The 14,671-nt window shown below is 43.5% G+C and overlaps 1 protein-coding gene across 2 annotated transcripts; it reads right to left on the bottom strand.

The window, feature by feature from the left end:
• Positions 1 to 290: 290 nt before the first annotated feature.
• SPN (sialophorin) lies at positions 291 to 3,010 on the bottom strand. 2 transcript variants are annotated; one of them, XM_045849045.1, is made up of 2 exons: positions 2,939 to 3,010; positions 291 to 2,554 (listed from the first exon to the last, which is right to left on the bottom strand). In XM_045849045.1, exon 2 carries the CDS (start codon positions 2,536 to 2,538, stop codon positions 1,273 to 1,275), a length of 1,266 nt encoding a protein of 421 aa, XP_045705001.1. In that variant the 5' UTR covers positions 2,539 to 2,554; positions 2,939 to 3,010; the 3' UTR covers positions 291 to 1,272. The 2 variants fall into 2 exon arrangements, with proteins under 2 accessions (XP_045705001.1, XP_045705002.1); XM_045849046.1 differs by having other exon boundaries at positions 2,947 to 3,010.
• Between the last annotated feature and the right edge of the window lie 11,661 nt (positions 3,011 to 14,671).

Raw genomic sequence — 14,671 nt, 5'->3', positions numbered from 1 at the left:
CTCAGAGACAGCCAGTTGGGTCTTGTCCCCTCCTGTCTGTTCCAGATCCACAGGGGAAGCCCCTGGTTCTGCCAGCCTGTCCTAGGTCCTCATTTAGCTCACTCTCACTGACTTCGACTGGAGAAGAGAAAGAGCTTGAAACAGACAAACACGTTAAACATGTAACAGCAGAGTTTCACCAAGATACAGCTACCAGGTCTCCCGTCTCCCTCCCACCTCTGCCGGGGAGGCTGTGAGAAAGGAACACAGCGGCTGAACTGAAGAACCACACTCAGGTCACAAATGCAGTCTTTCCATCAAGCCCGGCATTCTTTTATTGGGCAACAGACAGAGTTAAATCCACTACCTCCACCCATTTAAGCAGAGATGAGGGCACCGATGTTCTCAGCAGGTCCTCAGGTTGACATGTCCTCAGCTTCCGAAACCCTTCCTGCCCCTCCCACACGCCCTCCGTACTCACCTCTACCCTTCACAAACCACCAAATCCTTGCCTCTTGCACATAAAACACACTCATGAGTGGACCCGCACAGGTGCTGGGGCTTCTGAGAACCATTCCTGCCCAGAGACCTCCGTCCTCCGGAGGAGTAACAGCTGAAGCCTTTGGCTGCCTCAGTCCATAGTTAGTTCCAAGGGAGAGTGTGGTGGCTTGGCACAAAGGCCAGCTCTTGGGACAAAGAGTCCAGGTGCTGGCACAAGCACCCTTGAGAGCACAGCTAGATGACACCACTCCAGGCTGGCCCCCCACAGAGCACTGGGTCCTAGAGTTAAACGACTTTTATGGGATGACCCAGGGACTGTCCTAATCTATGAGGTCAAATGTGCTTTCCAGAGTAACCCTAGATGGGAGTGTGCTGGCTTGTCATTTCCTTCTTCTCAGACTCTGATGCCCCTGAAAAATCCTCTGAACAATTGTAGGTCAAGGAAATTTGGCCTTATGGAGACTTGGCCTCTGGTTTCAAGGGCAAAAAAGTGGCAAAAAGGGTTGATGGAGAGAAGTAGGGGTTGATGAGGAAGTCTTATTCATCCAGTCTTCAAGCCTTCAGCAGGTGTAGGCCCCAGCCTTGGTGCTGGGTTCGGATGCTGGGTGGCAATGCCGGTGTGGGGTGTTGGGTGCAGAAGCTGGAAGTCCTGGGGTTAAGAAGCTAGTTGAGGTTCAGAGTGAAAAATGTTGGGTGAACATGCTAGGTGATGATGAGGTTGGAAATGATGATAGGAGGGAAGGTGAGGGAAGCTAGATATAATTCTGACCTCCAGTCTTGTATTCACAAGCACTAAGGGACCTGCACATCTCCCACTTCTGGTCCATCAGAATCAGCGGCCTCCACGGCCCCATTCTCACCGCCCACAAGCGGCTCTTCCTCCCCCTTTAGGCTGGAGGTTGACCCAGCCTTTAGCTCCTCCAGGGCCAAGGAGCCCTGGCGAGACTTCCGTCTACCAAAGAAAGTGGTGAGTGTGGGCCGCCGGCCTGAACCCTCCCCCTCTGGGATCCCAGAGCCCTTGTCACCACCAGACCCTCCTGCTGTTGTTATCACAGCCTCCTCATCAGACACTTGGGCAGGCCCAGCCCAGGCGTCTACCACCCCATTGCGCTTTCCTCCTCTGCTTAGTGTCAGGGCACCTGTCCTCCGCTTCTGCCGCTGGCGCCACAGCAGGAGTAGTGCCAAGAGGACAATGACCACCAGAAGAGCCACGAGCACAGCCATTATTAGGGTATTATTTGTCTTCTGATCTGGACTTACGGAGGGCCCACTGTCTGTGTTTGTGGAAGCCTTTGGAGTAGTTGTGATGGGCGTCGTTTCCCAAGGGGTGGGGGAGCCACTGGTCTCCTTGGGAGTCTCCAAAGAGCTAGTTGCCATTGTGCCAGGGAGTACACTGGTCCCATTGGAAGTCTCCAGATAGCTAGGTGCTATGGTGATGGGGGGTCCACTGGTTCTATCAGAGGTAGCCAGAGAGCTAGTTGCCATGGTGATAGGGAGTCCACTGGTCCGGTTGGAGCTTTCCTGAGAGCTAGTTTCCATGGTGATGGGGAGTCCACTGGTCTCATTGGAGCTTCCCTGAGAGCTAGTTGCCATGGTGATAGGAGGTCCACTGGTCCCATTGGAGGTCTCCAGAGTGCCAGTTGCTGTGGTTCCACCAGTCATATTGTGAAATCCCAGGGTATTAATTGCTGGTGGAGTGGGGTTACTGTTTACATTAGAGATTTCCTGGGGCACTGATGGCTTCTCGGTGGAAATTTCCTGGGAGATTGTTGGTCCAGCTATAGAGAGGCCACTACTGGCAGCAACGGAAGTCTCAGGAGAAGACACCTCATTGGCTGCATAAGGAGTTGAGGAAGGTGGGATGATCTGGTGCCCAGTGCTGTCATTTTTCTCAGGGACCCTCGATGTATAATTGGAGGCCATTGTGTTAAGGTTTGGGGCCTCAGAGCTACTCGTGACCAAAGTAAAAGGAGAGTTCATGGGTGTAGATGCCTCCAGAGAAGCAGAGTAACCCCCAAAGAAGAGGAAAAGCAGGATCATTTCCATGACAACAGGCATGAGCAGGAGTTGGGACCTAAGGGTGGGGAAGTTGGAGAAATGGAACACATAAGGAGCTATGGTAGGGCCTAGCCAGGCCCTTCCCTCCCACCCACTTCCCTGCCAACTGCAAGGCCTAACCTGTGGTTTAACGGCTTTTTCCACCCTTTCTTTTACTATTATCAGAAATAACAGGGGAACAGATGTTGGCAGCTCCCCTATCTACTATCCCATAGCACCCCTGCACCCAGCCTTAGCAGCATGCACTCCGGCAAAGGCCACCCCTCCTGGCCTTCCCTGACCCTATTCAGCCCCAGTGGCTCCTGATACTCTTTCCCGTCATCCATCAGTGTCTTTACAAGCCATAGGCACATTCCCAGGTCTGCTGAGACCCCTGCCCCACCAAGTCACACCCCCTTACCAGCTCACTTGATAAGGACACAGGGCTGGGGCCAGGCTGCTCCAACTCCTTCTGAAGCTGGGGCAGGACTGGGCAGACAGGGCCCCTAGGGGAAAGGAAGTAGCCTTAGCTCCACCCACCCACCCCAGCATCCTGCCCCACCCACCCTGTTCCCACAGCTGCCATGTGTTGAGAGCAGCATCACTTACTCTTTCTGGGGTCTGAGATGGTGCCAGAGGCTCTGGGGTTTTAGCTGATGTAGAGGCAAGGAATCTGGAATGGGGATTCCTGGGTATTAGCGGAGAAATGGAATGGCAAGGGATGAAGGGGGATAGGGAAGGGGTTCAGACTGGGGTGATGGAAACGTGCATACTTGACAACTAGGGGGTGCAGAGGAGGAAATGGGAGGGGAGGGTGGTTTCCTTTGCATCTGTGGTGCCCAAGCTGTTAGACCAAGAACCCAAGGTGGCACTGGCCTAAGAGCTCCCAGGAAGTACAGGGCAAGAGGAAGCCCCTGACTCTTCTGGGGTCAAAGAAAGCCGTTGCAAGCTGCATAGATGCCTGGTGAGCTCTTGACAACTTCCCAAGAAGCTTGGGAGTGGGGGTCACTACAATGACCTCAGTTGTGGGTGATTACTAAATCAAGCACTGCAGATCTTATGATCTTATTTTTGTAGAAGGTTAATAAAGATGTGGGAATCTACATGGAATAAAAGTCTGGAAAGATATCTACTGACTATTAACCAAGTTTCTCAGGATAGGTATGAGTAGGAAGTTCTTTATTTTCTTCTGTGGATGGTTGCTGTTTTCTGACCTCCCCCTAATGTAAAAGCTTTGACTTTTGCTATGTGTGGTTTTATTTTTTTCTTTCTTTTTAAAAAATCTAAACTGATTTGCACATTGTAAAAGCAATACATGTATCTGACAGATGACTGAAACAAGCCAATGTCAGGCCTTGGGGTCTTACACCACTCCCAAGCTAACGAGTGAAACTGACACCAAGACAGGAGACTCCTGGGTCAGAGACACAGGAACTCAGAGGTCACCAAACAGCACGCAGCCCAAGCATCATGTTTTCATCAGCTCCCCTTGCCCCAAGTCCCCCAGGGGTGACATGCAGGGGCTTGGCCCACAGCTGAGGAATTTCCCTCTTTTCAAGCATGTGGTAAGGAAGCCTGCTCTTTGTCCTGAAGGGAGAATTTACTTCATCCTTAGACTTACTCACTGCTAACACAAACCTCAGACGTAGCCTGGACATAGAGTGACCAGGACTGCACCTTTAGCATACCAGCCAGAGTGTGCAGATTACCTCTCCAACAGTCAGGAGAGTATGGAATGAAAAGGCTCCACACCACCACCAGCAGATAAACATTCGTAACAATGTCTGTGTCTACACATGCATGTATTTTATTATATTAGATTTCATGACACACACTGTTCTGCACTATTCTTTTTTTACTGAATTAACCTAAGATGGAGAGAGGGAGGGAAAAAGAGAGGGAGCAAGGGAGGGAGGGAGGGAAGGAGAAAATGAGGAAGGGAGGAAGGGAGGAAGGGAGGAAGAAAGGAAGGGAGGGAAGAAGGGAGGAAACCATTGCATTTTTAGACCTTTAGGTTATTTCAACATTTTGCTACTGCAAACAGAAAAGTAAGAATAATTGACTGCAAAGTAATAGGAGGTTGAAAATTTTTTAATTCCAAGAAAAATTTAAAAAGTGCTTGTAAGACTGCACAAAGATTCCCAATTTTCCTATCTTTAAAAAAAAATTATTTATTTATTTTCAGAGAGGGGAAAGGAGGGAGAAAGAGAGGGAGAGAAACATCAATGTGTGGTTGCCTTTCACATGCCCCCTACTGGGGACCTGGCCTACAACTCAGGCATGTGCTCTGACTGGGAATCAAACCAGTGACCTTTTGGTTTGCAGGCCAGTGCTCAATCCACTAAGCCACACTAGCCAGAGCCAATTTTCCAATCTTTTTTTAAAAAAACAAAAAAAAAACAAAAAAAAACACTGCCTTGGCTGGTGTGGTTCAGTGGTTTGAACTCGTCTGCAAACCAAAAGGTTACCGGTTCGATTCCCATTCAGGGCACACACCTTGGTTGTAGGCCAGGTCCTCAATAGGAGGTCCTCTAGAGGCAACCACACATTCATGTTTTTCTCCTTCTCTTTCTCCCTCCCCTCCCTTTCTCTAAAAGTAAATAAATAAAACCTTTACAAAAAAAATACTGAAGCAAAATTCATTTCTGAAAAAATTGTCATTCTGACCAAATTGCTTCTGGCAAAGTTGCATGTTCCCCAAGCTCTCTGCAGTGCCCCAATTAGCTTCTTGTTAGCTCATTCTGAAGTATGAATGAACTTTGGAGAGATACCAGACATTCAAAGAAACCCTACAATGTGAAAGAAAAGCACCAAGATAAAGCAACTCCACCACCCATTCTGCCTCCTTTCTTTCTAACAGAACCCCAGTTTGTTGTTCAGAGGCCTACCCTCCATGCAAATCAGGGACACTGACCCCTTTTTCAGCTCCAGGAGAAAATAGGATTAATCTAATCACCCACCCTTGCCCGTGATTGGGTCAGGATAGGGCATGTGACCCAATTCCAGCCACAGAGATGCAAAAAAGAGAAGCTTCTTAGAAAGTTCTTCCTTACTTTTAAAAGAAAACCAGAAGCAGTGACTTCTCTCTCCCACCAGACATGATTAAGGACATATCCTACGACTCTGAGAGGAACCAGCATTAGGATGACGACAACGGTGTGGGTGGCAGAGTAGGGAGTCAAAGAGCATGGGATCCTTGAGGCATTACAAAAGCTAGATCAATAGGCCCTGAATCTTACCTTTGCCCTTCAGTGTTCTTTGTATAAGTTGGATCTTTAGTTATTTGTAGCCAAAGCATTATAAGTATATAAACAAAATGAAAAATAATACTTGTAGAAACAATAGAAGTTATATAAAGAAAAAGAAAGAAAAATCTCATGGTCTTAGAGAAATTTGAGAAAAATTTGCTTCCTTAAAATAAGAACAAAATGTTACGAAAAGAAATATCTAGAATATAAGACTGAATACTTAGAAATTAAAATTGTAATATTGAATGAATAAAATGGTTGGAATATAAAATAAAAGAACTATTCCCAGAAAATTTAACCCCCAAAAAGTGGAGTGTGGAGGAGAAAATATGAGAGACAATATATAGACTACCTTATTTCAGGTAAAGCTATGATGCAGTAACAAAGAGACCCAATAATATGATGGTCTAAAGAACAAAGTAGATAGTTTTTATTTAATGGAACATGTCCACCTCACATCATTCAGGGACCCAGGCCCCTTTCTAGTCATCGTTCTCACATCTACTAGGGCATGGATGAATCTACTCTCTTGAGTTCTAACTAGGAGGAAGAGAATGGGAGCATGGTAGAAACACACCTTGCCCATCTTCTTAGCCTAAGACTAGAAGTCCTAAAGGTCAATTTCATCACATTTTGATGCCAAAAATTTAGTCAGCGACCATGCCTAACTGCAAGGGAGGGTGAGAAATGTAGTTCAGCCTGTTCCCATGGAAAGAAGGGATAAAGGGATATTGGATTTTGGTGAACAATGAGAAGCCCTCAGTACAGAAACAATCTACACAGCAGATCAATCCAAGAAACCCAAGTCAGCTGTGACAAGAAGAGAACTGAAAAAATGGAAAGGGGATAATTATCTGAGAAATGACACAACGTAATTATCAGAGAAATAACATTCACTCAGCTGAAAAACATGCATCTTCAGACTGCAAAGCCCATCTAGTACCTGCCCAATGACAGAGGACCCATACCCAAGTACATCCCAAGCCCAAAGGTGTTGTTTACAATTAACTCTGAGTGCAAAACAAACAAACAAACAAACAAACAGATGAAATCAGAAATAAAAGATGGGACATTACAACTGATACCACAGAGATAAAAAGGATCATGAGAGACTTCTATGAGCAATTATATGCCAACAAATTTGACTACCTATAAGAAACAGATACATTCCTAGAAACATACAACCTATCAAGACGGAGACATGAAGAAACAGAAAATCTAAGCAGACCAACTACTCATAAGGAGATTGAATCAGTAATCAACAACTTCCCCAAAAACAAAAGTCCTTAACTAGATGCCTTCACTGGTGAATTCTACCAAAATTTAAAGAATACCAATCCTTCTCAAACTCCTCCAAAAAATAGAAAAGCAAACACTTTCAAACTCATTTTTCAAGGCCAGCATTACCCTGATATCCAAATCAGATAAGAATATGGCAAGAAAAGAAAATTACAGGCCAATAACCCTGATGGACTTAGATGTAAAAATTTCTAACAAAATGTTAACAAACTGAATTCAATAATATATTAAAAGGATCATATACCATCATCAAGTGGGATTTATTCCAGTGATGGTTTCAATATCCACAAATCAATCAGTGTTATACATCACATTGACAAAATAAAGAATAAATATCATATTATCAAGTAGATGCATAAAAAGAATTGACAAAAGTCAACAACCATTTATGATTTTTTAAAAACCCTCTCAACAAAGTGGGTATACAGGGAACATACCTCAACATAATAAAGGCCATATGTGACCAGCCCACAGCTAACATTATACTCAGTAAGTGAAAAGCTAAAAGCTTTTCCTCTAAGATGATAAACAAGAAAAGGATGCCAATTCTCACTACTTTTATTCAACATAGTACTGAAAGTCCTAGCCAGAGCAATTGGGCAAGAAAAAGAAATAAGAGGCATACAAATTGGAAAGAAAGGAGTAAAAGTGTCTTTATTTTCAGATTATATGATATTATATATGTAAAACCTTAAAGACAACCAAAAGCTATTAGAAATAATAAATGGGACTTCCAGCCAAGATGGAGGCATAAGTAGAAACACTGTGCCTCCTCGAACAACCAAGATAGGGACAACAGCAATTTAGAAACAGAATAACAACTAGAACTGACAGAAAATTGAACTGTATGGAAGTCGGACAACCAAGAAGTTAAAATAGACCCGTTCATCCAGACCAGTAGGAGGGGCAGAGTTGGGAAGCTGGGCAAAGGTTGCGGTGTGTAGAGCAGAGAGCATTGGCACTGGGCGTGTAAGGCATCCAGGGCGCACAAGACAGAGCAGCAGGTGGACCCTGAGCACGCAAGTGGCAGCTGGCAGACCCCGGCCAAGGGGTGGCAACCGGCAGACCTAGCCAGGCAGCAATTGTGAAGCAAGGCACTGCGCACAACCCAGGATCACAGTGCTGGGAAATAGAGCCTTGGGGCACTGATTGAAAACACCTGTGGGGGTTGAGGCACAGGCAGAGACTCCCAGCCTCACAGAAGAGGTCGTTGGAAAGTCCCACAGGGTGCAGAAGCCCACCCACATGGGAATTGGCACCAGAGGGGCCCAGTTGGCCCCCAGGGAAGTGGTGAAGGGACTGAGGTACAACGGAGAGCAGAGCAAGCGCCATTGTTCCCTCTCGGACCCCACCCCCACATACAACGATACAACCCAGTGACTGGGGTGCCCCACCCTGGTGAACACCTAAGGCTCTGCCCCTCATACATAACATGCTCGACCAGACCAAAGGGGGAGGGGAAGATAGCTCAAACAGAATTGAAAGCCCCAGAATCAGTACTTTTAAGCGACTGAGAGATAACCAACCTATCAGATGCACAGTTCCAAGCACTGGTGATCAGGATGCTCACAGAATTGGTTGATTTTGGTCGCAAATTAGATGAAAAAATGCAGGCTACAATAAGAGAAATGAAGGAAAATGCTCAGGGAACCAATAGTGATGGGAAGGAAACTGGGACTCAAAACAATAGAGTGGACCACAAGAAAGAAAGAAACAACCAAACAGAAAAGAATGGAGAAATAAGAATTCAAGAAAATGAGGAGAAGCTTAGGAACCTCCAGGACATCTTTAAACATTCCACCATCCGAATTATAGGGGTACTAGAAGGAGAAGAGGAAGAGCAACAAGTGGAAAACTTATTTTAACAAATAATAAAGGAGAACTTCCCCATTCTGGCCAAGGAAATAGACTTCCAGGAAGTCCAGGAAGCTCAGACAATCCCAAAGAAGTTGGACCCAAGAAGGAACACACAAAGGCACATCATAATTACATTAGCCAAGATTAAAATGAAGGAGAGAATCCTAGAAGCAGCAAGAGATAAGGGGACAGTAACCTACAAAGGAGTTCCCATCAGGCCGTCAGCTGATTTCTCAAAAGAGATCTTGTAGGCAAGAAGGGGCTGGAAAGAAGTATTCCAAGTCATGAAAGGCAAGGACCTACATCCAAGATTGCTGTATCCAGCAAAGCTTTCATTTAGAATGGAAGGACAGATAAAGTGCTTCTCAGACAAGGTCAAGTTAAAGGAGTTCATCATCACCAAGTTCTTATTATATGAAATGTTAAAGGGACTTATCTAAGAAAAAGAAGATAAAAAACATGTATAGTAAAATGACAGCAAACTCACAATTACTAACAACCACACCTAAAACAAAAACAAAAAGAAACTAAGCAAAAAACTAGAACAGGAACAGACCCACAGAAATGGGGATCACATGGAGGGTTATCAACAGGAGAGTTGGAGGAGGAAAGATGGAAAAAAGGTATGGAGACTAAGTAGCATAGATGGTAGGTAGAAAATAGATGGGGGAGGGCAAGAATAGTATGGGAAATGTAGAAGCTAAAGAACTTATGACACATGGACATGAACTAAAGGGGGGAATGTGGGTGGGAGAGGGTGTGCAGGGTGGAGGGGAATGAAGGGGGGTAATTGGACAACTGTAATAGCATAATCAATAAAATATTAAAAATGTAAAAAATAATAAATGAATTTATTAAGGTTGCAGGATACAAAGTCAATAACAAAAATTAGTTGCATTTCTATATATTAGCAACAAAATCATGAGAGAGAATTTAAGAAAACAATCCCATTTAAAATTTCATCAGAAAGAATAAATTAAAACAACGTAAGTGTCCTTTGACAGATTATTGGATAAAGAAGATGTGGTACACATATATGGTGGAATACTACTCAGAAACAAAAAAAGATGGAATATTGCCATTTGTAATATGAATGGATCTTGAAAGTATTATGCTAAGTGAAATAAATCAGATGAAAAAAGACAAGAACCATATGATTTCATTATATGTGGGTTATAAAACAACAAACAAACAAACTCATAGATACAGACAATAGAAAGGTGGTCACCAGAGGGGAAGGGGGAAGGACAAAGTATAAAGGGGGTCAAATACATGGTGGTGGACGGAGACTAGAATTTGGGTGGTGAGCACACAATAGCATATACAGATATCATGTGATAAGGTTATACACTTGAAATTTGTTACCCTGCACCAACAAGTTTAATTAAAAAATAAAATATCTAGGAATAAATTTAACAAAGGAGGTGAAAGACCTATACACTGAAAACTTTGAGACATTGATGAAAGAAATTGAAGATGACACAATCAAATGGGAAGATATCCGTGCTCATGAATTGGAAAAATTAGTATTATTAAAATGTCCATACTATCCAATGCAATCTACAGATTCAGCTAAAAATCCAATGATATTTTTCACAGAAATAGTACAAGCCATCCTATATTATATGGAAACATAAAAGATCCCAAATAGCCAAAACAATCTTCAGAAAGAACAAGAATGAAGGCATCATGCTTTCTGATTTTAAACTATATTACAAAGCTGTAGTGGTCAAAACAGTATAGTATAGGCATAAAAACACGTAAACCAATGGAACAGAACAGAGAACCTAGAAGTAATTCACATATATATAGCCAATTAACTTATGACAAAGAAGCCAGAATATACACATGTGGAAAAGATAGTCTCTTTAATAAATGCTGTTGGGAAAACTGGACAATCACATAAAAAAAGAATAATAATAGACTCCAATCTTACACCATACACACACAAAAAAATCAACTCAAAATGGATTAAATACTTGAATATAAGACCAGAAATCATAAAACTCTTCAAAAAAAACATAGGGGATAAACTTCTTAACATCAGTCTTGGTGAAGCTTTTTGGATTTGACACCAATAGCAAAGGGAACAAAAGCAAAATAAAAACATGAGAATACATCAAACTAAAAGCTTCTGCTCTACAAAGGAAACCGTCGACAAAATAAAAAGGCAGTTTAAAAATGAGAAAAAATATTTTAAATCATATATCTGATAAGTGTTAATATCCAAAATATATGAGCAACTCATTCTATTCAATAACAAAGAAACAAACAATTGAATTCAAAATGGGCAGAGGATCTGAACTGGTATTTTTCCAAAGAAGACATACAGATGGCCAAGGGATACATGAGAGAAGTGCTCAGCCTCACTAATCATCAGGGAAATGCAAATCAAAACCATCATGAGACACCACCTCACCGTGTTAGAAGTGCTATTATCAAAACGACAAGAAATAGCGAGTGTTGGTGAGGATGTGGAGCAAATGAAAGCTGAGTGCACGGTTGGTGGGAATGCAAATTGGTGCAGCCATTATGAAAAACAGTATGAAGGTTCCTCAAAAAAATAAAAATAGAACTACCTTATGACCCAGGAATTCCATTTCTGGGTATTTATCTAAAGGAAATAAAAACACTAATTAAAGAAGATAGCTGTACCCTTCTTTTTATTGCAGCATTATTTACAGTGGCCAAGATATGGAAGCAACCCAGGTGTCCATCAATGGATCTATGAGTAAAGAAAATATGGTGCATATGTATATAATGAAATATTATTTAGCCACAAAAGGAAGGAAATCTTGCCATTTATAACAACATGGATGGATCTTGAGGGCATTATACTAAGTGATATAGGTCAGACAGAGAAAAAAAAATGCTGTATGATCTCATTTATATGTGAAATCTAAAAAAACAAGCAAAACAAAAAGCTAAACTCATTGATATAGAAAAGAGATTGGTGGTTGCCAAAGGTGGGGAGGTCAAAATGGGTAAAGGTGGTCAAAAGGTACAAACTTCCAGTGATAAAATAAGTAAGTCCTGGTGATGTAATATACAGCGTAGTGACTATGGTTAACAATGCTGTATTGTATATTTATTTGAAAATTGCTAAGAGAGTAGATCCTAAAAGTTCTCATCACAAGAAAAAAACTGTAACCATATGGTAATGGGCGTTAACTAGACTTATTGTGGTGATCATTTTACAATATAGACAAACATCAGATCATTATGTTGTATAATTGAAACTAATATACTGTATATGTCAATTATATCTCAATTGAAAAATGAAGAACATAGCCCTGGCTGGTGTGGCTCAGTGGGTTGAACACTAGCTTGCAAACCCAGAGGTTGCATGTTCAATTCCCAGTCAGGGCGCACACCTGGGTTTCGAGTCAGGTTCCCGTTTGGTTGGGGGCATGAGAGAGGCAACCAATCAGTGTTTCTCTTACACATCGGTGTTTCTCTCCCTCTCTTTCTCTCTACTTTCCCCTCTCTCTAAAATATAAATAAAATCTTCCCTGGCTGGTGTGGCTCAGTGGATTGAGCACCAGCATGCAAACCAAAGGGCTGCCAGTTCGATTCCCGGGCAGGGCACGTGCCTGGGTTGTGGGCCAGGACCCGGTTGGGGGAGTGCAAGAGGCAACCACACATTGAGGTTTCTCTCTCCTTCTTTCTCCTTCCCTTCTCCTCTCCCTAAAAATAAATTAAAATCTTTTAAATAAATACATAAATAAAATCTTTTTTTAAATCAACAAGAAACATAGATGACAAGAATGAGAGAGAAAAATTCAACCTTAAGAAAGGGCTAATAGAGTGACCAACCTCGGATTTGACTTCACATTTGACTAAGCTTCCTGGGGTTGACCCTGTAGGGAACAATTTGCATGATGAGTTCTCTTAGTCAAAAAGCGGTCAGTGTTTTCTTGGCACTCACTTCTAAAACTGATTTTCATGTAAGAATACACTTCATGCCAGTTGATGTCATGGATATAATGGCCAATGGGCAATTCATGAATAAGGCCCTGGGCTTTGGAGTAAAACAGACTAGATGGAAGGCAACTCCACCAGTCTTTAGCTGTGTGTATTTGGGCACATTTCTGAGTCTCGGTTTTCCTGACCTTTAAAATGAGAGTAACAGCCCTGACCAGTTTAGCCCAGTTGATAGGCGTCATCCGCAAAGGGAAAGGTAACCAGTTTAATTCCTGGTCAAGGCACATGCCTGGGTTGCAGGTTCAATCCCTGGTCCCCAGGGTGCATGCAAGAGGCAACCAATTGAGGTTTCTATCCCTCTCTTTCTCCTCTCCCTAGAAATAAATAAATAAAATCACTTTTAAAAATAAACAAAATGAGAATAACAGATTTACCTCACAGGGTTGTTTAATTTGTTCATTTATTCCACAATTTTGTTGAACACTAGCCATGTGTCAGGCATATGATATAGAAATGAACTAAATAAAGAGCCAGTTGTCTGTCCTCCTGGAGGTGACCTTCTCCCGAAATGAGACAGAAACTTTGCGTGGATATATAATGATAGATGTTATGGAGGAACATAAAGCAGAAAAGGGGATATGGGAAATTCTCATTTCTACAGGAAGGCCTCTCTGAGACGGTGACATCTGAGCAGAAACCTGAGGGGCATGAGGGAACCAACCATGCAATCCCCAGGGAAGGAGATCCCTAGGAGGACAAAGCCAAGTCAAAGGCCCTAAAATCAGATCATACTTAGCATGTTATGGAAACCCCCCAGGAGGCCAGTGAGGCTGCATCAGGGCACATGACAGGGAGAGGGTGGTAAGGGGAGGTCACTGAGGAAACAGAACCAAATCCGTTGAGGTGATCTTGAGGACTTTTGCTCTGAGTCAATGGAGGGATATTGGAGGGCTTTGCCTTTGAAAAGGCCCCTTCTGGATCCTACAGGGAAGACAGACTCTGGGGACAAATGTGGGAGCATAGAGACCAGTGAGGGGCTCCTGCCCCTGGCCAGAGAGATGACTGGGTCTGAATCAGGGTGAGTGCAGATGTGGAGAGAAGTGGTTGTCTGCTGAATATCTTTTGAGGTAGAACCAACAGGTTGTTTTTTCTAACATATGGGACATGGGGATGTGAGAGAGAGGTTTGTGGACAACACCAAGGTCTTTGGCCTGACCAACTGTAAGAACCGAATTGTTGTTGCCTGATGTGGGATGGCTGGGGGTGGAGAATACAAAGAGTTCATCTGGGAGCATGCTAAATGTGAGATGCCTATTAGACACCCACGTGGAGATTTCAAGATGTAAATTTGGGGGACGTCAGCATTGGATGGTATTGAAAGCCATGAGTCCAGATGAGTTTACCTCAAGAGTGAGTGCTACTCAAGAGCGAGTTTAGTTCAAGAGAAGAGCACCGGCGCTGATGTGGGTCCTACTCCAATTACAGAGAGAGCCATGATGGCTCAGAGGCTTCCTAAGTTCACCCAGCCGGTAAGAGGTAGAATCAGGATTCAAAACCAGGTCCTGGCGTGCTCTTCCTCCCAGGAGCACACCTGTGCCTTTCCCTCCCCCTTTCCTTCCCCCACAAGTGGGCATCTACCAAACTTTAAGGGTCCTCACAAGACGCAACCAGGGGAGCAGTGGGCAGCAGCAGCTGTCCCAGCTAACCCCTGAACCCGTGCCCAAGGCCCCCTTTCTCTCATTTTCCAGTGAGCTGACAGCAGCCGCACCTTGAACAGTTCTAGAAAGCCAAAGCAGCCGTGTGTAGGCTCTTTTCTGCTGCTTCTT

The sequence above is a fragment of the Phyllostomus hastatus genome, unplaced genomic scaffold (assembly GCF_019186645.2).
Source record: "Phyllostomus hastatus isolate PE091 unplaced genomic scaffold, TTU_PhHast_1.1 phas_contig_64, whole genome shotgun sequence".
NCBI classification, from domain to species: Eukaryota; Metazoa; Chordata; class Mammalia; order Chiroptera; family Phyllostomidae; genus Phyllostomus; species Phyllostomus hastatus.
Note: the sequence above shows the minus strand (reverse complement) of the source record. Positions and strands in the feature narration are given on the sequence as shown.

Coding starts and splice junctions, on each gene's coding strand:
- SPN (XM_045849045.1), bottom strand. CDS start 2,538: ATGCCTGTTGTCATGGAAATGATCCTGCTTTTCCTCTTCTTTGGGGGT.